Source organism: Protopterus annectens, chromosome 2.part0 (assembly GCF_019279795.1).
Source record: "Protopterus annectens isolate FY-2018-M chromosome 2.part0, PAN1.0, whole genome shotgun sequence".
NCBI classification, from domain to species: Eukaryota; Metazoa; Chordata; order Ceratodontiformes; family Protopteridae; genus Protopterus; species Protopterus annectens.
The window spans coordinates 1,577,390,808-1,577,415,148 of record NC_056728.1 but is presented as its reverse complement, the minus strand read 5'-3'; the positions used below and the strand labels follow the sequence as shown (position 1 = coordinate 1,577,415,148).

The window sequence follows — 24,341 nt, the reverse complement described above, 5'->3', positions numbered from 1 at the left end:
CGAAAGAGTCTGTCACTTTACTTCCATCAACTATCTCATCAGTCCGTGCTGACTGCAGAGACAGTCCTTCCAGCATTAGGGTTCATGGCATCTTGTATTCTGGTGCTTCCCAATGCCAAATTGCATATGAGGAAGTTACAATGGTATCTCAAAAATGTATGGACACAGCACTGCCAGGATTTAGACACTGTCATTCTAATAATACCTTGCCTTCAAAGAGTATTTTTGTGGTGGGCTCAGGAATGTCACCTAAACAAGGGACTCTCTGTGACCCGGCCAGAGGCGAGTCAGATTTTACCGACAGATGCCTCAGACATTGCTTGGGGAGCTCATCTAAATGCAAAGTGGATACAAGACAAGTGGCCTGCCAGACTACAGCATCTACATATCAACATAAAGGAGATGTTAGCAGTCCAGTTCGCATTTCTGGCTTTCAAGGAGTTACTTCTTCCAGGGCAGGTGTTGATTCTAACAGACAACACAACTGTCATGTGGTACTTCAACAAACAAGGGGAACACATTCTTATCCTCTATGCAGGCATGCAATGATTTTATTGGAGACTGCGCTTGCACTTAACTCTTCAGGCAAGGTTTCTGCCAGGAGCACAGAACTCCTTCGCAGATGTGTTAAGCAGACAAATCATGGATCCCCACAAGTGGAAACTGGATCTTCATGTATTTCAGAAATTGACAGTGTCATGGGGAACTCCAGACATAGATCTGTTCGCTTCTCCACTAAACCACCAGCTGCCACAGTTTTGCACAAAGGGGTTTCATCACACAGCTTGGAAAGTGGATGCTCTGTCTTTCAGTTGGACAAACCTTCATCTGTATGCCTTTCCACCTCTGCCTCTTCTTTCAAAGGTACTGTTAAAGGTCAGACAGGACAGGCCAAGGATGATTTTGATAGCTCCAGATTGGCCTCGGCAACACTGGTACCCTCTACTACGGAGTCTGGTAAAGAAGCCTCCATGGCCTTAACCTTTGATTCCACATCTGTTATCCCAGCAGGACGGTCATCTGCTCAATGTCAAGCTTCACTCTCTTCCTCTGACAGCCTGGCATATTCTGTGTTGAAACACAGCAGGTCTCAACTTCCTCAACAAGTTTTAAATGTGATTATGGAAGCTAGAAGACCTAGTACAAGGAAAGTGTACGCAGCAAAATGGAAGAGATTTTTATTTTGGAGTAAAGCAAAGAATTTGGAGATTTCTGAGCCTAATTTGAGTATGGCTCTTCAATATCTTACTGAGTTACTGGACAAGGGTCTATCCTTCTCTTCCATCAAGATTCATGCTGCAGCAATCTCAGCTCACTATGATTGTGACCCACCATTGTTTTCGCATCCCTTGTTCAAGCAGTTTCTTAGAGGGGCTAAGAATATAAGACCACCACGTAGAGCTCCTACTCCTGCTTGGGATCTCAATTTTGTGTTGGAAAAACTTACTCTACAACCTTTTGAGCCTGCGGCTACTGCTGAATTGAAATATTTGTCATGGAAGACTGCTTTTTTGTTGGCTATTACTTCTGCAAGAAGGGTGTCTGAGTTGCAGGCCCTTATGGCAGTCGAGCCCTTTTGATTTTCCATAAGGATAGGGTATCATTACGTACTAATCCTTCCTTTATGCCTAAGGTGGTTTCTAGTGTGGCTTTAAACCAAACTATTCATTTGCCTACCTTTTATGCAGACCCCCAAAATAAAGGGAGAAGATTTTGCATACTTTAGATGTACACAGGCAATTGCGTTATTACTTAAGCAGGACTAAGGATTTTAGGCAGTCTCAGCAGTTGTTTGTTTCTTTTGCTTTGAGTTCACCGGGCAAGCCTGTGTCAAAACAAACTATTTCTAGGTGGATTGGCTTTTGCATTGCATTTTGTTATTCCCATCATGGCAAGGAGGTTCCAGCTGGGATTAGGCCTCATTCCACTAGGGCTACTGCCACTTCAACAGCATTTCTACGGGGTGGCAACTAAGGATATTTTGGAAGCAGCTACTTGGAGTTCAGTGCATACTTTCTCTAAGCATTATCACCTTCCTATCTACTCTGAGTCTAGGGCTGGTTTTGCCACAGCTGTTTTGCAAGGCATGTTGTCAGCTCCTGCTTCTTTATGATTTGCCAGCCTCCCTTACCTCTGCTTTGGGATTCTACCCAATAGTAAGGACTGCAGCAATGGAAGACGAAGAACATAGTACAGTTTTGTACCTACCATAAATGTAGATGTTCGAGGATTCCATTGCTGCAGTCCAATTTACCCTCCCTCCTTCCCCTCTGTGTTTAGGGGTGGTTGTGTAGGTGATTTACCTGCTTATATTTTTGTATATATTGTTCATGTTTTGGTGCAGGTATTTTGGGCCTTGTCTTTTTAGGGTCTTCTGACATCTGGGGCAAGAAAAGACTGAGGATATGACGCCGGTCATGCGCATTAGTACCCTGACGTACTGACGTCAGTCTAATGCGCCCTGACCGACGTCAGCCTTATACTCTGGTATTCGGGCCGACTGGATGCGGACTATACCCCAATAGTAAGGACTGCAGCAATGGAATCCTCGAACATCTACATTTATGGTAGGTACAAAACTGTACTTTTCTGGTATTAACACCGCTGATTTTTATGTCCTGGAGTATGGAATGCTGCATGGCTCACTTTTGGATCTGTTTTTATTTGACATGTTTATACTGCACCTTGGAGATCCAATTTTGTGGAGAGGTTTGTCCTATCAGTATTATGCCAGGTGTACCCGACATTTCCTCCTCTTCGTCAGGAATATAATACCGTATGTTGATCATTTAATAGATAAGCTTGAAGGCCATTCATTTCTGAAACTCAGCATGACAGGAGTACAAGTATTTCCTCCATGTGCAACTTCGTGAGATTGTTCTGTTTTGCCATTATTGTCTGCATAGCAAAAATTAGGTAATCCTAATGTTAACCTTGGGGACCAGGTGTCATCTGTGGTTGTGCCTATGAAGATTGGAGGAAGATGGGCGAAGGCTGCCAGCTTAGTCAAATAGAATTTGATACATAATTCTATCAATTGTATAAATAAATGTAAAATACAGGCTTGTGTTTTTAAATGAAAGAAAACACTGTAAAAATGTGAACTTCAAGATTGTTGCAACATTGCCATCTGCTGTAAGGAAAACCAAGCCAAGCATTTCAAATATGTCTTTTGAAGCTGAACAGATCTTATGAATCTCTTTGATGTTTACAAGTCAGCTCAAGTGAGTCTGGATAAAGATTTCAGGTCCATTGTTTTAAGGTTAAAGTTAAGGGCCAGAATTTACATGTGGAATGTGCTTTATTGCTCTGGTTTCTGCTAGAGTGTATATGTGAAATGCCTTGTATTGTTGTAGTTTCCTGAGCAGGTGTTAGCTTGCTAAATAATGCAGTTTTGTAGCCTGAGAAAACCTAAGTGTCAAAATGATGTAATTTGGGAGGGCCTCAGCAGAGCTGTTGGTTAGTGTTTAAAAACTGTTGTTCAGTGAGGGACTGGGAGCATATTGATCTTGGACATCTAACCCAGCACTGCTTATGCTTTATGTATGTAAGTAGGATTATAGCACTGTGTTTTCTCTTAAGATTAGCTAAAGATTAGAAAGTTAGATTGTGTTTTTCTTTGACATCAGACCTGTCCTACTGTATTATTTTAAGTTTTTCTGTGATCTCTGAACTCTTAGATATCTCTGTGATGTAGTAGTATTGTCTTGTGTTTTAATTATTTATTATTAAATATTTTAAAAACCTTTACCTGTGGCTGGTTTGTGTAGAAAAGTAGGCTCTGGAGTACATTGCATATTTATAGAGGTTATCGTAATAGGCCACTCTAATAAGCCTAATAAGCCTTAGACTGAATAGTCACATTACCAATTGGATAGTAATATTGCACAGTAATAATTGGACGCCCTTTTAAGGGCCTTTTAGTAGCTGATAATATTAGCTGGATGGTGGCAGGAATTACTACTGTATGTTCTGGGTAATAGGGGCACAGCTGGAGAACCTGTGCCAGACTTTTCCCAGGAGGGTCTGTGTGGTTGTATAACCTCTTCTCAAAGTGTGTGTTTGTGTTGTGTCAGCTACTTGGGCAAGGACACGAAGCACTGGTTGGACAGAGAGGGTACTGGAGGTTTTAGCTTGCCCAGCTAGGCTGAGACCTGGTCCCTATAGCTGTGCCAGTGGGTAGTCTTATTGGGGACCTGGTGAGCAAGGGAGCAACCAGCCCCAGACTGACTGTGATCTCTGTGTGCACTTAAGGGAAATTGTACTTTACTGTGTGTATTAGTTATCCTTTCCTCTTCTAGGAGTCTCCCTCTCTGGTGTAAGTGGTGAGGATTGAGGCTCCTTGATTGCTTGGCCAGGGCACGGGCGTCACAGTGCCATCCTACTTTCTTTTGAGGAGTAGTTCGTGAATTAAACACAGTACCTCTTGAGCATTTCTCTGTGGTCATTCATGTTTTGGCTACTGCAGTGTCCTTTATCTTGGGTTTCCCAGTACTGCGATTTACCAATTGCTGTAGCACGATCACTTACTGATATTTCCCACTGCTGTCATGTCATCTCTTTGTTTTGGAGGTTGTACTGGCTTCCATTGCAGTTTTACATCATCTTTAAAGTCTTGGTTGTGTTTTTTTTTGTTTGCACCCTGACTTGGGTCCCAGTTACCTGAATAAGTTAATTGCCTCTTATTGTCCCCACCCTCCAAGCTCCTTGTTTTTTGTACTCTGCCATTGCTTGGTTGGCAACATTTCCCAGGACACTGTGTGTAACTTCAGTTGGTCAGGCTTTGGAATGTCAGGCTCCACCCCTTTGAGCTTCTTGCCATGGTGGTTTTGTCTCAGCTTATCTGGACCCATGAGCTCCTTAACAACTTTCTTTTTGACTAAGTTTGAAAGCCGCAAGTGTGACCCCATGAATTCGATTTTACTATTATTGACATAAACCTTTTGCTGTTTCAGTTGCAACATTTTTATCATTTTTTTATGTTTCATTTGTATTATAACAGTGTTCAGTTTGTGTAAGTACAATAGTAAAGATAAAGTTGAAATTGCTTTTCCATCCACAGTTTGTAAGACAGTGACTGATATCTAATTTATCAGAGTCAGTTTTTATATTTGTATTTTGGAGTGTTTTAAGTCATAGTAAAATCTTGTAATGATAAATTATGTCATATACTACATTCATTGCATCTATTTGTTGATAATCAGAGGAGTGAATACCTAAGGTTAATGTGCCATAGGGAAAACTGTTTAGTACTGCGTATAGGTTAATTTACAAACATTAAATGAGAATAACGAGCAGAAATAACAAAGTACTGTAGAAAAACTGTTAATAAGCCATTAATTCTTTTTACAGGTGCGTGCTGTTTCCCCTTCTGAATAGTAAGCCTCCGCAGCAGAGTGTCTTTATCCTTGTGGATTCTATAGATGAAGGCTGTAATGTTACTGAGGGAGAGGCACGAGCCAGCACTTTGTCTGGGACTATCGCTGAACTGCTGGCCACTCATCACGAGTATTTTCCTCCATGGCTTCTGCTCATCTGCTCAGCACGAAAACAGAGCAAGACCATCACTAAAATGTTTACAGGTATGTGGAGCAGATGACTTTGTACATGTCTGCAGTTTTAGCTACATCAATATTGCATAATTCTGCTATGCTGTTTAAGTAAGACCTTTTTAAATAATGTTTGTAAGTAATGCACAATTTTTGTGAGTATATCTAGAAAGAAAGAGACTGACTACTGTTGTACTATACACTGAGAACTGTGAAAGTGTTTTATAGCCAGTAGTAATATTCTCCCATTTGATTTTCGGCTGGAACGCCTTCTGTGTGGAGTCTGCATGTCCTCCGCACGGTCGAGTGACGTTAAAGACATGCAGGTAGGTGCGACCGTGAATGGGCGTGCCTTCGTTGAAGGTTGGGCATTGGGCTGGCAACTCAGCACTGTAAAATCCACTGCCAATCATTAGCGGACTGGAGTTCCATTGTGGCGACCCCTAACCAGGAAAAGCCGAAAGTCTTTGTAGTAATCAACTAAAAATGTGTTACAAAAAAAAGGGATTATGGTCATATACTGTTTATTTTCATTTGAAGAATATGCACATGTTTAAAGACAGTCAGCGCTGGCACTAGCTTCTTGTATTTTTAGACTGGCAAAATCAGAAAATAGAGACTTTTTAGACGTCCTAAAACTTGTTGTTCAGCAGGTTCATATTAATTCATGTTAATTCTTACAGCTTTCTTGTATAACCCTCCTGTGTGACTTTCTGTATTGGGTTCTTGTCCATAACTACATATAATGATGTTACATAGCTGGAAGCTATAACTTATGCACATTTGTGATCAAAGTTGGCATTCTTGCTGTCATGACAACATTGTAATGCTAAATAAAGGTGTGGTCTTACAAGTCATGCAAGAAACTGGAACCAAAGCAAGATATTTAACTGAAATGTATAGATCGTTAGTAGAAGTTTAAAAATAAATGGTTAATGCAGTTGTGCTTAACTGTGAAAAATGTGAACGCTTTGCATGACAGAGCATTATTTGTGCTGACATATGTTGTTTTTGTGATAGCACACCCTTGGTTAGTGTGAATAAAATGTAACATACACTTTGCTGTTGCATTTTAATATATGTGGTCATATTTTTTATTTACTTATTTTTAGCTTTTATTGTAATATTATAATTGAAAGATATTTTTTTCATATGATCAGTGTAGTTCCTAAATAGGATAGGTATGACTTTATGGTATTTATGAATTTAGGTTCATAAATTAACAACAGATTAAACACATGAGTAGAATAGGTATGACTATGGTATGTATGAATTTAATGTGTTCTTAATTTAAAAACTGAGAATGAATACTTTTTGTAGTAGTTTAGCATAACTACACTGTATTGAGTGATCTAGGAAGCCATGTTTGAGTCTTTATGTGCAGAAATGGTATTTTGGATTTGTTGCTACTTTCTGTTTCCTTTAATATGGTGCTTTCAGTTTTGTAAAATAAGCATACCTCTCAACCTCTTAGAGCAAGAAGTCTGGACAAAGCCATAAAAATGGGGGGACAAAGGCTCATAAATAGGGACAGTTTTTAAATATTTCTCTTAAAAATGTAGAAAGAGGATAGAATAATGGGTTTTGCATTAACACTGACTGTATGAAGTCTGAAACTGAAATGTCTATCATTATTTTCTGACTTCAATCCTCAATGCCTTGACAATGATTTGCCGAAAAAACAAAATTTTTTGAGGACCTACAAAAACCATGAGACAAAAATCTGGAGATTCTGCACAAATCTGGACGGTTGAAAGGTATGAAAATAAGTTGTATCTTGACAGTTTTATGTAGCCGATGGAATATTGTTTCCAGGAATGATAGAATGGCTGTTGGAATTGTACAGTGGCATTATTTACAAAAAAGAAAATACTGTTTTCATAACTCATTGTATAATTCAAATCACTATTGTTTTCTGTTCTACTCCAGTATGAGTTAGTGGAACCATGTTGGTTGTATACTGCACGCATGCACTCATACATGTAGTGATGCATTGCCATCACATCACTTTAATGCAATCAATGCTTGTCAGAGTTTAGGTTGTTGGTGTTCATGTGAACTGATGGATACTGAAGTACTTCAGGAGCATGCTGTTTTAATTTTAAATTATTTTTTGTTTATGGGTAGAGTGAGAGTTTTTTTTAATTAATTGCAAGTTGTAAAACGCAGTGGAGAAACAGCATGGTGTTTATTTTTTATTGGTAACAGTATCAATTTCTGTTTAATTGCAGCTGCCTCTCCTCATTGATGGCCTGTAGCCATTTTAAACTCTTGTTTGGAATATTGTATATTCCAGTAGAGGGTAAACCTTTCTTAGTGTATAGTAGAAAATTGCATTACAAATCTCTTGTGGAAACCTACACTGTTTTTTTTTTTCCCAAGAGTGCGGTCCCAGCTAGCTTCAGTGGTTTTAGCTGCCTGTAGTGTACACTTCTGCACAGGTGACCTTCTTATCAAGAGCTGTTATACCCAAAAGCAAGGTAGGGCAATCATGTAACCAGTCAACATTTTGCTTAAGGCAGGGAAGGGAAAAAGCAGTCTTTAAATCCTTCCTCTTTGAGGACTGCATTGGCTTCTGATGTTGCTGCTTAATATAAACAGTAAAATACAGAAAGTATGTAGCTGTGCTCTTGATATTCTGAGCTGTCTGAATTTTGCTTATTTCTTGTCACAGTTTCTACTAGTTCATAATCTTTTTTTTGTGATCAAACATCCTTTTCAACCCTTATGAAGACATGGTGTCAAGATGACAGAAGAAGGCTGCTTGAGTTTGAGGGTAGTAGGATTCAGGTCTGAAAAGAGGAGTCGCAGTCCCTAGAATAAACTTGACATTGTTTAACATTTCTAATGGTTTTGTACACCCACAATATCAGTACCCGACACACCTATCCCTTTCCATTTGGGGAGGTGTTGATCCTAAAACTCCTTCATGTGTATCAGTTTGCCAGTATCTCTTCCTTACCATTTTGTAACATATCATGAGCTCACTGCAGCTTAGGGTACAAAGGGTATCCCATTTTCGAAATGTTACTGCTTTTATTATCTGTATAGCACACGATTATTTATTTATTTTACATTTGTTAACCAGGAAAGTCCGACTGGACACACGTCCTTTTTCACCGGAGGCCTGGGGACAAAAGTTCCATGTACACAGTAAAATATTACATTAGATAGTTGATTTACAGTTAGATTACATGCAGTCATATATAGTATCCATACACTTTTTCTATTAATAATGATGTTGAAAAATATTACCTTAAAAAGAAAGAATTTAGACAAATACTTCAGAGTATTTGCGATATGTATATATATATATATATGTGTATTATAAAAAAGCTGGTAGGATGAAATGTGTATAAAAGATAGATTGGATAGGATGGGTTCTGAGTAGAGGGGAGAGAGGATATGTACAGATATGGAAATAGTGAGTTGAAAGTGGGGCTGATAGAGTAGTAGGTGGTAATGTATAAAGGTAGGGTAAGCAGGAAGGTTGCAGACATATAGAGGAAGAGGTGTAATTCAAAGGGTGTCAATAAGGATAGTATTATTAGGTGTGCTGTACATAAAATCAGTTGGATATACGAAAGGAAGAGGACACTTAGAGGGAGAAGCGGAGAGATGTAACAAGAGAAATGATACTGGGAAGTAAAGCAAGGAAGGAGAAATAGTGGGGCGGGAAATAGAGAGAGATATATGTATTGGTAGGCTGAAAGTACTAGTAGGAGATTAGTCTGGGTTGTTGCAGTTACATAACCAAAGATGCTGAAGATGGGATTTTATGGCTTTTTTGAAGTGGGTGAGGGTAGATATAGTTGTGATATTGGGGGGGGGGGGGCTGTTCCACTGCTTAGCAACAGAGTTCCTGTTTTTTGTTACCTCTAGTAGGAGTTTCTGATTTGATTGTAGAATTCTAGCTTTGGTGCTTGGGTGAACTAGTTTTTTTAGAGCAGGGATTCTGTCAGGGCAGTGAAGAAGTTTGTGGGTTGTTATAAGTTGGTTATAAAAAATGAGGTTGGGAAGTTCCAGCCAATCAAGAGCTTTTAGAGGAGTGCAGTGATGTGTTTGATGGGGCATATTTGTTGCAAATTTGGCAATTTTATTATAGCAGGTTTGAAGAGTGACAAGGTCTGATTTTCTGAGATTGGTGAATATTGGTGATGCATATAAGAGTGTGGAAATAAGGTGGATACGTGCAATGGTGGCTCGGGTGGAGTTGGTTAGGAACTGTTTGTTCCTGTATAGCTTGGCAAGTTTTTTATGCACTTTTTTGTGGCGGTGGATATATGTATGTCAAACTTCAATTGGCTGCCTATGATAACCCCAAGTAATTTTGTGTGAGTGACTGGTGATATGATTTTGTTGTTACTGGAGGTAATGTTAAAGTTAATAGTATGGGAGGAGTGTTGTGTGGGTGGGAAAATAATAAGCTGAGTCTTATTAGGGATTAGTATTAGATGTGAATCTGAGAGCCAATGCTCAACAGCAAGAAAAGAGGATTGTGTTTGGTGGTGGAGGATCTCAGGGGAGGGAGAAGCGCAGATGAGAGTGGAATCATCTGCATACTGTATGATGGAGGCATGGAGTATGGCTGTGTGTAGTTTGTTGGTAAAGATAGAAAACAATAGTGGCCCAAAGATTGAACCCTGTGGGACCCAGACTGGTAGTAGTGAGGAGAGTCCCTGTTGCCATCTTACTGCCTGTTGTCTGCCTGTTAGATAATTTTTTCATCAGGAAGTGGTAGATGTGCTCAGATGTAATTCTCCAAGTGTGTCAACGAGTTTGTCATGGTTTACCATATCAAAGGCCTTGGAGAGGTTAGGATATGGCTGAGACATAGCTACCGTTGTTTCTGTCTTGGTTGACTGTGTGTGTAAAGGACATAAGAGCTGTAGTGGTGCTGTGCGAAGGCCTAAAGCCATGTTGTGTTTGTTAGTAGATTATGAGAGTTTAGAAAAGTTCAGCTCACAATAAGGTAAAATACTCCAAAAAGTAGAATAATTTATTTTAAACGCCACAAGTCAAAATACACGTTTTTCGTCAATGGTATGACTTCATCAGAAACATTCAAGTGTAATGTTACACAGCCTTAAATACTGGTACAATAAGTGGATAATTGACAAGGAACTAATATAATTACCCACATTTAAAGCACCAAATAAAAATAATTTAAAATGCTACATACAATTTAAAATTCATAAATAACAAGATAATGTATGCTAAATAGCAGACGTTCTAATACAAGTAAAAAAAATTTTACTAACCACAAAAATCAATAACATTCTATCAATAACATACAGAAAGGTAACACAAACAATGCACTTTATAGGCACACCACTACATGCAATGGAGCAGTATTTTTGTTTTTCATTTTGGATTCCGTTTCCAAAGATGTTAGGGGTGGACCTTGGGAAGTTAGACTATCCCACAAAGAAACATATTGGCAGATTCTTTTAGAATCCAATCGATTCCCAGGGCTTAATGATTTTATATCCATTGTACCATATCTAAAGCTCAAATCACAAATGATTTGAATAAATTTATAATTATGTCATTTAGGAATACAGTTTATTATATTGTTTTCACAGAAGTAAAAAACATATATAAATACTTTTTACATATTAAACAAATTGCTTTTGTATTAAAACATATATACAGAACAGAATGTTATTGATTTTTGTGGTTAGTAAATTTTTTTTTACTTGTATTAGAATGTCTGCTATTTAGCATACATTATCTTGTTATTTATGAATTTTAAATTGTATGTAGCATTTTAAATTATTTTTATTTGGTGCTTTAAATGTGGGTAATTATATTAGTTCCTTGTCAATTATCCACTTATTGTACCAGTATTTAAGGCTGTGTAACATTACACTTGAATGTTTCTGATGAAGTCATACCATTGACGAAAAACGTGTATTTTGACTTGTGGCGTTTAAAATAAATTATTCTACTTTTTGGAGTATTTTACCTTATTGTGAGCTGTTCTACACTTTTATGCCAGTTGGTGTTTCTGCATACCGGACCTCGATCTTGGTTTTGTGGTCAGTTTGGAGTGTTTCTTTTGATTTATTGGAGTTTAGAAAAGTTAATATTTGTGTGTGTACACATCTTTCAAGATTATTGGATAATGGAGAGAGTATGGCGATTGGTCGATAGTCGGTTAGTTCCTTGGAGTTACCTCCTTTGTGAAGTGGGGTGATATAGGCAATTTTCCAGAGGTGAGGAACTAAGCTTTCAGTTATAGAGTGATTAATGAGGATTGTTATGGGTTATGCAGTAGCATTAGCAGCAGTCTTTAGGAATTCAGCCGGTAGATTGTCTACAGAGAGGGCTGTAGGTTTAAGTTTTGTATGTATCTTTTTAATAGTGGAGACTGGAACAGGTTGCAGTGAGAAGCCCAGGTCAGTGGTATTGAGGTTGGGTCGTTTGATGGTAGTTGGGGGCGTATATGATTTAGCTAGGGTTAGAATGGAATCTGTGAAGAATTTGTTGAACTGGGTTGCTATGTTTGTTGAGTTGTCTGAGTTAACAGAAGCAGGTGTGCTAGCTTTACCTGGATGGAGTAGATTGTTTATGGCGGTCCAAAATTTTTTAGGATTGTTCTGTTATCTGTTTTGAGTGCTGTGGTAATAGTTTGTTTTATCAGTCTTGATTAGTTTCTTAGCTTTAGTCCTGAGCTTGAGATATTTTTGTTTGTCAGTATTGGTACCTGTCTTTTTCCATTTTTCCCAAGCTTTGTCCCTATTATATAGTAGTGCTGTAGTCTCTTTGGATAACAGGGCATAGTTAGATTTGATTTGAATGGTTCTAGGGGGTGCGTGGTGGTCTAGTATTGAAAGGAAAGTTGAGTTAATGTATGATACAGCATCATCCAAGTTAAGTGTTCTTAAGGGGTGCCAGTTACAACTTGATAGAGCAGTAGTAAAGCTATTGGGGTTGAAGTACTTTTTACTTTTTATTTGTTGGCAGATGGTAGATTTTACTATATGGGTTTGACTTCTGATTAGATAGGTTGTGAGGTGGTCACCAAGGATGTCAGGGAGACAGCCGGTTTTACTAATGTTGTTTGGCCTGTTTGACAAGATCCAATTGAGTATAGATTCTCCTTTTGTGGTTTTATCAATTCTGGTTAGGTGGTGTATAAGCTGAGAGAATCCGCAGATGTTTAAGAAGTTAGTAGGTTTAGAGGAGTTGCAAATTTTGCCAGTCGATATTAAAATCACCTAGTAATATGGTCTCTTGTGGTAGAGACATAGATGCCCAGCTGAGCAGATTTTCTACTATGTCAAAATTATTACCTGGTGGAGGTAGCAGCCAATTAGGTTAATAGTTTTTTTGTTGTGTAGGTATAGTTTAGTAAGTAATATTTCGGCTGTTTTTAAAGTGGGTAATGAAGGACTACTTATTTCTATTTTTAACTGTTTCTTAAGTAAGATAGCAATGCCTCCACCTTTTCTTTCAGTTCTATCTTTACACAGAATGTTGTAGCCAGGAGGCATTAATTCATTGTTAGTTACTTCTGGTTTTAGCCATGTTTCAGTAATAACTACAATATCGGGAGAGTAGTGGGAAAGATGTGCATGTAGGCTGGAGATTTTGTTCATTATGCTTCTGATGTTAATACTGTGTATGAGTAGGTCAGAGGGTTTTCTGAGATGTGCAGTGAGGTGGGTTGGGATTTGAATTGTTGGGTGCTTAAGTGATTAATGTACTGCACAGTTCATTCTGGAAACAGCTGCTTGATTTGCTGCAGTCCAGTCTTGTGTTAAGCTCCACTTTGCCTAATCAATTTAATCATTTCCTTTTCTGTACCAAAAAAAAAAAAAAAAAAAAAAAAAAACAGTTAACTTCATCAGTCATGTTAAATGAATTTGTGATTCTCTGTTGATCCTATTCTGTATTTGTAGAGTTTTCCAGCTTTTTCTTTTTAATTTGTGTTTGATGCAAGTCTTTTACATATTTAGCTTTTTTCCAGATGTTCTTCATGTTTCACTGCTGCAGTCATCACATTTGGGTTATCCCTGCCAGGGTAGCCCTCAGTCGGCCCGAATACAAGAGGGTTTTATTTCTGCGTCGGCTGCTGTCACGCCAGGACTGATGTCAGGTTGTCAGTAGTATAAAATAAGGCAGCCGATGTCATTACATCAGTCTTTCTTGCTGAGGAGCCCAAAGCAGAAGCAGTTCGCATGAGTGCCAGTCAGCCGCTGCCTGAGTTTTCATTTTCCAAATTGAAGATGAAGTCTTCTAAAGCTAAGTACCCTGTTGGGAATCCTTTTTTCTTGCTCTAACCGATGTCAGAAAAAGTTAACAACTGTCTCGCCTGTGGAAAGCAAGCACCACACCAAGACTTTCATTCTTACTGCGTCACTTGCTTAGGCCCAGACCATGATGTCCCCCGCTGTCGCTTTCGTGCTTTGTTCAACGCAAGAACTATACGTCGTCAGGCCCTTATTGTAGCTAGATATTTTTGCTCTCAGTCCTCAAATTCCAATATGGCTTCGGTAAGCCATCCGACAGCAGATTTTCTGAAAAAACGTAAGGATAAAGACAGAGCCAGACTACACAGGTCCAAAGTCGTCAGTTCTCTGGTCCTCACCGAGGTGCTTTCGCAGCCCCTGATGCCCACTTCTGTGGATTCGCAGACCGCTACCGAGACCCTTTCAGAGTCCGGTATGCTGCGAGACTCTTCATCAACTAAGGATCCTGTGGATGTCTCTACCTTGGATGGGTCCGGAGCCACTGAGCAGGCACCAGCTTCCGAGGAAGTACTTCGCACTACCGATTCACAACACAGACTGATGACTTCTTTCACATCTACCGTTCTTTCGAAAACTACCATGTTTCTAAGGCCCAGGGTATGAACCACACCCAAGAAACCGACGACTTAATCTCAGGCACCTTCTTCCTTGCCTCAGTCTCAAATGCTTAAAATAGTGGAAGACCTTATAATGCTGATCAGGGGAACCAAAAGAAAAAGAGATTTGTCCCCAGTAGTTTTATCTGAGCAGGAGTCCGATGACTCTGATGCATCTGAGTATGAAGACATGCAACCCCTCTCTGCTTATGAGGATTCTGATGCAGAAGAATCCATTCCTTCAGCCTCTCCACCCGAGGACTTTTCCTTTGGGGAAACCTTACATACTTTAAGGGAGCATTTCCAATGGGAATGTCAGGACTACCCTCAGTCTAAAAAGAGACTAAGGGAATTCTTAGATCTTCCACAGCACAGACCTCTGGCCATTCCTCCTGTCCTGGATGTTGTGGATGATGTTTTTATGGAATCTAGTTTGACTCCTGACACCCTCCCTCCTGCTCCCAGGAAACCTGACGGGTACTATAGAGTCCCTGACTCTCACAAATTTCTTTTCAAAAATCCTACTGTTGACCCCGAGGTTATTTCTCAAGGGCCTAAAGGAATTAAAAAAACATCTACAAAGAACCCCACCCCCTCAGATAGGGATTCCCAAGCATTAGATAAATAGGGTATAAAAGTATGCACCTCTGCTACTCTTGCTGTTAGAGCACTAAATTGTCAGCTCCATATGCTAAAATTTCAGCAACATACCATGGAACTCCTCAAACAAAAATATCATCTTTTCCTGCTTGTGCAGAAAATAGAGTTACAAGAGTTAATGCACTCTGCAGGTTAAGTAATTAAGCACACCTTACAATGTGGTTTTGATGCCCTAGAAGCATCTTGCAGGGCAGCAGTCACCGGTTCTGTCCTTAGAAGGCATGCTTGGCTTAAGGAACAGCCCTTTTCAGACCATGTCAAATCCAAACTATTGGACGCACCCTTGCACAAAGACAACTTATTTGGCACCAAGGCAGAGGAGGTCTTAAAAAAGATGGAAGAGAAAGCAAAATCTATACAGACAGTTAAGGACTTCCTGCAGGTCCAGCCATCCAGGTTCAGTAGGCATTGCCTCTTCAAGCACTGGTCCTTTCCTGTCCCCTCCAGGTTAGCTCAACCCAGACCCCGGGGAAGCAGGCCCCCCAGACAGTAGCCCCAGGGAATGCAGAGATCTAAGCAATGGAGCTCCTCCTCTTCAAAACCAGGGAGTGTTAAGCCACCCCCTCATGGTAAGAACTCACAGTGACTTTCCACTTACACACCCTCCCTCTGCCCACCTTCACTTGCCCGTAGGAGGAAAACACTCCTTTCACGCAAGCACCTGGACCACCATTACCAATGACCGCTGGGTCCTCAACATAGTGTCCCAGGGGTACAGATGTTATTTCCACACTCTACCAACCCCAAAAAGGTTCCCAGATCTTCCCCCAAATCAGTGGGTAGAGGCCAAAAAGCAAGTCCTTTCCCTGCTCTCTATGAGGGCAATAGAGCACGTTCCTGCTGAACAGATAGGCCAAGGTTTCTACTCCAGACTCTTCCTGGTACCCAGAAAAGAGGGCACCTGGCACCCCATCCTCAGTCTATCCATTCTAAACACCTTTCTGGTGATCTTAAAACAGCACACCACTGAATACACCAGATGAATGCTGCCCGTCACCCAGTTTAAAAAGCACTTAGAAGTAAAATCAAGGTTGCAGGAGCAAAACAGGTCCAAAAAATTAAGAGCATCACAAGACCAACTATGTAAAAAGAATGAGTATTTATTTAAAGATGAGCGCTTTCACTGTTAACACAGCTTCTTCAGATCTAAGTTAAAATAAATAAAAACTTAAAATGGTTCTTTTATGTGATCACCTCTAGTGGTCAAACAAGTAATTACAATGAAGAAAACATAAACTGATTCTTTTGTATGATCACCTCTAGTGGTCAAACAAGTAATTACAATGAGGATACATATAATGAATGAATAACAAGTTGGATATACATCATAAAGTCACAAATCAAATAGATGTTAAATGCTCAAACAATGCCTGTCCTGAAAATACAGAAAATCCCAGTCAACTACATTTCCAAATGAAATGACAGGAAAAATATATATAACCTACATAAGAAATATCATGAATAAAAGTGAGTGTTGAAGGGGGGGGGGGGGCTAAATTCTCTAATGGTCAAACAAGTGATTACAATGAAAAGAACATAAACTGGTTCTATTGTATGATCACCTCTAGTGGTCAAACAAGTAAATACAGTAAGAATGCATGTAATGAATAACCAGTTGAATATACAAAATATATGTCCTGAAATCAGTTCTGACAGTTCTGGTCAAAAGTAAATAGACTTCTTTCCCCAGGAATTGCTAAAACTCCTTCCCCTCTAAATGCTGACCCAGAAACCCCTCTCCAGACTGCTAATGCATTCAACTCTTTTTTTCTCTGAAACTATTCAATCCCTAGCCAAACAAATGAACACCAACAACTCTTATATTCCAACTAACATAGCTAACTCCTCCTACAACTTCTCTCTAAAACCTATATCTACTTCTTTCATCTACAGACTCATTCACAAACTGAAACCCTGTACCCCTTCTGCTAACAAGCTCCCTTCTCTTTTCCTTCAGAAAGCTGCCAAAGAAATTGCATATCCTATATCCTTACTTATAAACAGAACTATCCAAGAAGGAACCATCCCTGATATCTGGAAAGTCTCCTATATTATCCCACTACATAAAGGTGGTAACTCCCTTGACCTTTCCAACTTTAGACCAATTGCCCTTCTCTCACCCCTAGCAAAAATCATGGAAAAATTTATTCATCAGCAACTTGTGCACTATCTCTCTCTTCACAGCATAATAGCAAACTGTCAGCATGGTTTTAGACCTCACCACAGTACCACTACTGCCCTTCTTTCCTTTGTAGATACTATCAACAAAAATCGAAACAACAATACTCTCTCTTCCCCTCTTTTCATTGATCTCTCTAAAGCTTTCGACATGGTCAACCACTCTCTCTTAATTAACATTCTTGAATCTCTCTCTTGTGATAAACTAGCCACTAATTGGTTTAGATCTTATCTTAACAACAGACAACAAGCAGTAATATGGGAAAACCATATCTCATCACTCTTGCCCATTTCCATCGGAGTTCCCCAGGGCTCCATTCTTGGACCACTTCTGTTCTCCCTCTTTATTAACGATCTTCAGACTGCAATCCCACAAGCAACCTGCATACAATACGCAGATGATTTTACCCTTATCTGCTCGGCACCATCCTCTACTGAACTGAGCTCATCGACCCAAAATACCTTTAACACAGTAGAAACTTGGTTTTCTAGACGGTTTCTCCTACTAAATGCCAAAAAAACAAAACTCCTCCTCTTCTCCCCCACCACTCGGTCCCCCCCTTTAAACTTTACCATTTCCTCAAATAATGGCACTATCATCTCACCTGATCCAACTACAAAACTTTTAGGAATAACCATTGACAATAATCTCTCCTTCGATCAGCACATTAACAACAACATCAAGATTGTTAACAGAAAAATTGGATCCCTATATCGTATCAAACCTTTTCTAACCCCAGCAACTAGAACCAAAATTGCACAATCTCATCTCTTATCTACTCTCCTATATGCTTCCCCCATTTATGCAAACCTTAAGAAAATCAATCTTAACAAACTTGCAACTTGCTGTAACAACATAGCTCGCTTCGCCACTAGTAACCCCTTTAGGACCCACCATTGTATAAACCTAAAACAACTAGGCTGGCTTGAATTTCAAAACTACCTTATAATTCCTCAACTCACTATAGCCCACAACATATTACACCTACCTGACAACACCCCAATACTCTCTCAACTTCTAATCCCTTACAACAATCTTAACTCACTTCGCTCCTCTAGTAAACTCATGACAAAATCTATAAAGGCAAACAACACAGCAGGTGGTTCTCTATTCACTAACACAATAGGTAGAAGTTGGAATCTCTTACCTAGTGACATAACTCTGACTACATCCCTGCCACTATTCAAACAGAAAATTAAACTGAACTTCCAAAATCATTGGCTTTGTTCCTGCAGTACACCTGACTAACCATTTTCTCGTACTCTGTTTCTCCTCCACTCTTTTCATCTCTACCTTATTCATTTCTGTTCCTTTTACTGTTCAGATTTAAGTAAGTACATTTATGTACAATTGTTGACATTTAATGAACTGCATATTGTAAACTTGTTTCTCTTTGAAATTATCTTTCATTCTTTGTGTTTTTATGATTTCTGATTTTTGCTATATCTTAGAGTAATGATTTTTTTTTTTATGTAATGTACTTAGTATTTAGTGGAGCTTTTCTCTTCGGGCCTCTGCTGAAAATGGACATGTATCCAGCCAGACTAGCCCGGTCAACAAATGTAAAATAAAATAATAAAATCACAAATCAAATGAATATTAAATGCTCAAACAATGCCTATCCTAAGGATACAAAAAAATCCTAGTCAACTACATTTCAAATGGAATGACATGAAAAATAGCGAACCTATATGAGAAATGTCATAAGTGAAAGTGAGTATGGAGGGGGGGGGGGAATGAAAAATTTTTCTTTCTCCCCCCTCCCTTCCATACACACTTTCACTTATGACATTTCTCATATAGGTTCGCTATTTTTCATGTCATTCCATTTGAAATGTAGTTGACTAGGATTTTTTGTATCCTTAGGATAGGCATTGTTTGAGCATTTAATATTCATTTGATTTGTGATTTCAGGACATATATTTTGTATATTCAACTGGTTATTCATTACATGCATTCTTACTGTATTTACTTGTTTGACCACTAGAGGTGATCATCCAATAGAACCAGTTTATGTCTTTTCATTGTAATCACTTGTTTGACCATTAGAGAATTTAGCTTTTTTCTCCCCCCCCCCCCTTCAACACTCACTTTTATTCATGATATTTCTTATGTAGGTTATATATATTTTTCATGTCATTTCATTTAGAAATGTAGTTGACTGGGATTTTCTGTATTTTCAGGACAGGCATTGTTTGAGCATTTAACATCTATTTGATTTTATGATGTATATCCAACTTGTTATTCATTCATTATATGTATCCTCATTGTAATTACTTGTTTGACCACTAGAGGTGATAATACAAAAGAATCAATTTATGTTTTCTTCATTGTAATTACTTGTTTGACCACTAGAGGTGATCATATAAAAGAACCATTTTAAGTTTTTATTTATTTTAACTTAGATCTGAAGAAGCTATGTTAACAGTGAAAGTGCTCATCTTTAAATAAATACTCATTCTTTTTACATAGTTGGTCTTGAGATACTCTTCATTTTTTTGGACCTGTTTTGCTCCTGCAACCTCCAACTTGATTTTACCTTTCTGGTGATACCAAAAATCAAAATGCTCACTCTCCAGCAACTACTACCTGTGCTCTCCAAGGATGCTTGGTTAGCCACCCTAGACCTAAAAGAGGCCTAGCTACACATCTCAACAAGGAAATCATGGAGGAAATATCTACGTTTCAGGGCAGGATCACTGCACTTTCAGTTCTCTGCGCTTCCCTTTGGCTTATCCACTGCTCCCAGAGTTTTCACAACATGTCTGGCTGCCCCCATTGCTTTTTGCAGGCAAAGAAATATCCAAATTTACCCATGCTTAGACAACTGCCTAATTTAGGCAGACAGTCAGGAAAAGCTGCTCAAGCACCTGGCCTTTGTAAAGGACATACTGACCTCCCTAGGGTACACTATCAGTGAAAAGCAATCCAAACTAGTACCCACCCAAAAAATCATATTCCTGGGAGCAAGCCTGGACACAGCATCCCAGATGGAATTCCTTACACCAGAAAAGCAAACCTACCTGACAACCTATTTCTCTCAACTAGCCAACAGACTCCAGTTATCCACAAGGAAAATCCTGCAAGCTCTGGAGTTCATAGCTTCTTTCATTCTACTCATTCCATATTCCAAACTGCATATTAGGAAAATACAATGGTATATAAAAAGTCTTTGGTGTCAACACTCTCAAGACCTGGAAACTCTTATGCCAATGATACCTTATTTAAGGAAAGACTTTCTTGGGTGGGCAGCAGCATGCTACCACAACAAGGAATTACTCTTCTCACAACCCCACACTGCCCAGACCCTCACCACAGACGCATCAGACTATGCCTGGGGTGCACACCCGGACGGCAGGTGCATACAGGGCCAATGAAACCCATATCAAATACATCTACACATCAACCAAAAAGAGATGTTTGCTGTCCAGAACGCACTGACTGCTTTCAGACCCCTACTCTCCCCAGTGGCTCTACTGATCAAAACATGCAACACCACTGTGATGTGGTATATCAACAAGCAGGGAAGGACTCACTTGTACCTTCTGTGCAGGCTCGCCATGACCCTTTGGCACACAGCCTCAGCCACCTGTTAGCACAATTCCTGCCGGGCTCTCTAAACTCTCTGGCAGACAACTTAAGCAGAAATCTTCTGGACCCACCCAAGTGGCAGCTAGACCAAAGAACCTTCACCCTTGTAACTCAGAAATGGGGCACCCCGAAGGTCGACCTCTTTGCTTCCCACTTCAACCATCAGCTCAGCAAGTTCTGCAAGACCTGGAAAGTGAATGCTCTGTCCTTCCAGTGGGTCAACCTTTTGGTCTATGCATTTCCCCCACTGCCGCTCATTACAAGGGTACTGCTCAAAATAAGGGAGGAAAAACCGAGGAGAGTCCTGCTTGCCCCAGACTGGCCACGCCAGCACTGGTACCCACTGCTGGGCAGCCTGTCACCTCTGCCACCATGTCATCTCTGCCACCATGTCATCTCCCTCAGATCCCAACACTCTTGACCCAGAATGAAGGAGAATTCATGCATCCTCAATTGCAGACCCTCAGTCTGGCAGCCTGGCTTATTCCCTGACCACTGCAAAAGCTGCAAATCTCAGCAAACAAGTTCCAGATGTTATACGTGAGGCCAGACGGCCTAGCACTAGAAAGTCTTATGCTGACAAATGGAAAAGGTTTTGGACCTGGATCCAGGCTAAGGGAGCCGGGATGGCACAGCCCTCCCTACCTCAAATCCTGGATTACCTTGCTGACACTACACAGGGGTCTAGCTTTTTCTTCTATTAAAATTCATGCCTCTGCTCATTTCAGCACGACCCACCTCTTTTCTCACACCCTCTCATCAAACAGTTCCTAAGAGGGGCTAACAACTTGAGGCCACCCAGAAGAGCACCTACCCCAGTTTGGGACCTAAACTTTGTGTTGGAAAAGCTCACCCTGCCCTCTTTGAACCAGCAGCTTCAGTCTAGTTGAATTGTCTCTCATGGAAGACAGCCTTGCTTCTGGCCATCACTTCAACAAGAAGAGTATCTGAGCTACAAGCACTAATGACTATAGAGCTCTTCATCATTTTCTATGCTGACAGGGTCTCCCTCAGGACTAACCCATCCTTCATGCCAAAAGTGGTGTCCAGTGTGGCTCTCAACCAATCCATTCACTTGCCCACCTTTTTCCCTAACTCACAAAACAAGGGGGAAAGGATACTACACTCTCTAGATGTGCACAGACAGCTCAGATTCTATCTAGACAGGACTAAATCATTTAGAAAGACTGATCAATTGTTAGTCAGCTTTGCTGTAAGAGCAGAGGGCAAAGCCATATCCAAACAAACCATTTCCAAATGGATAGCATACTGCATCCATTTCTGTTACAGGAAACATGGGAAACCTCCCCCCAAGGGGGTCAGGACACATTCTACCAGAGCAACCTCCATCTCTTCAGCTTTCCTCAGAGGGGTCCCCACCAGGGACATCCGGGAGGCTGCAACATGGACATCAGTTCATACCTTCACCAAGCATTACCACCTGCCTGTCTTCTCCAAATCCAGGGCAGGCTTTGCCACCGCAGTCTTGCAGGGCATCCTAGCCAGCCCCCAGTCTTCTTGACTGCCTCCACCTTTTTCTTCAGCTTTGGGAATCAACCCAAATGTGATGACTGCAACAGTGAAACATGAAGAACATAATACAGTTGTGTACACTTACCATAAATGTAGATGTTCGAGTATATTCACTGTTGCAGTCCTGATTTCCCTCCCTCCCTCCATCCCCCTTGTCTCTCTCTCTCTCTCTCTCTCTCTCCTTACAAGGAACTTTTGGTATTTACTTTCTACTGGTGTTGTTCTTCAGCCATAACCTAGCTCCCTCTTGGGGGCTTCTGACAGTTAGGGCAAGAAAAAACTGATGTAATGCCGTTGGCTGCCTTATTTTATACTAGCAATGACCTGACATCAGTCCTGGAGCGACGGCAACCTACGCAGAAATACTAAGCCTCTGGTATTCGGGCCAACTGAGGGCTAACCTGGCAGGGATAACCCAAATGTGATGACTGCAACAGTGAATACACTTGAACATCTACATTTATGGTAAGTGTACACAACTGTACTTTTTATATACAGTGGATATAAAATGTTTACACACCACTGTTAAAATGCCAAGTTTTTGTGATGTAAAAAAATGAGACCACAGTAAATCATTTCAAAACTGTTCCCATCTTTAATGTGACCTATTGGACAGTTTAATTGAAAAACAAACAAATCTGTTGGGGGGAAATATAAAAAATAAAAAACATACAATATGCTTGTTGCATAAGTGTGCATTAAACTAATACTTTGTAGTGTGTGCACACCCTTAAACTAATACTTTGTTTGAAGCACCTTAGGATTTAATTACAACATTCAGTCTTCTTGGGTAGGAGTCTATCGTCATGGCACATCTTGACTTGGCAATATTTGCCCACTTTTCATTGCAAAAGCACTCCAAATCTGTCAGATTGTAAGGGGATCTCTTGTGCACAGCCCTCTTCAGGTCACCCTACAGATTTTCTATTGGATTTAGGTCTGGGCTCTGGCTGGGCCATTTCAAAACTTTATTTTTCTTCTGGTGAAGCCGTACTTTTGTTGATTTTGGATGTATGCTTGGGATCATTGTTGTGTTGAAAGGTGAAATTCCTCCTCATCTACAGCTTTCTAAGTGACTGGTATGTGGAACTGTTCATAATTCCCGCTACCTTGACTAAAGCCCCAGTTTCAGCTGAAGAAAAGTAACCCCAAAGCATGATGCTGCCAGCACCATGCTTCACCGTGGGGATGATGTTCTTTTGGTGATGCAAAGTGTTGTTTTTGCACCAAATGTACCTTTTGGAATTGTGGCCAAAAAGTTCAACCTTGTCTCATCAGACATGACACATTTTCCCACATGCTTTTGGGAGACTTGATGTATTGTTTTGCAAATTTTAGCTAGGCCTGGATGTTTTTCTGTGTAAGAAAAGGCTTCCATCTTGCAACCCTACCCCATAGTCCAGGCATATGGAGAATATGGGAGATTGTTGTCAAATGTAGTACAGAACCAGTACTTGCCAGAAATTCCTGCAGCTCCTTCAATGTTGCTGTAGGTCTCTTGGAAGCCTCCCTGACCAGTTTTCGTCCTATCTTTTCATCAATTTTGGAGGGATGTCCAGTTCTTTGCAACATCACTGTTGTCCCATATTTTCTCCACTTTTTGATGACTATCTTCACTGGGTTCCATGGCATATCCAATGCTGTGGAAATTTTTTTGTACCCTTCTCCTGACTGATACCTTTCAACAATAAGATCCCTTAGATGCTTTGTAAGCTCTCTGTGAACCATGGCTTTTGCTGTAGCAGGCAACTGAGTAAATGTCAGGAAAATCCTAATAGGACAGCTGAACTTTGGTTTGGGTTAATCAGAGCCTCTTTAATTGATGGCAGGTGTGTACCCAAGAAGACCGAATGCTGTAATTAAATCAAAAGGTGCTTCAACAAAGTATTAGTTTAAGGGTGTGCGCACTTATACAACCAGCGTATTGTACATTTTTTTTTTATATTTTTCCCCTAACAGATTTGTTTGTTTTTCA

At 40.0% G+C, this 24,341-nt stretch overlaps 1 protein-coding gene across 1 annotated transcript in view; it reads left to right on the top strand.

The window, feature by feature from the left end:
- The window catches only part of ANKRD50 (ankyrin repeat domain 50), a 944,454-nt gene that overhangs the window by 462,920 nt on the left and 457,193 nt on the right, over positions 1–24,341 (top strand). The window contains exon 2 of the mRNA XM_044061681.1: positions 5,353–5,582. Coding sequence (XP_043917616.1) covers positions 5,353–5,582 — 230 coding nt within the window. The remainder of the gene's footprint in view (positions 1–5,352; positions 5,583–24,341) is intronic.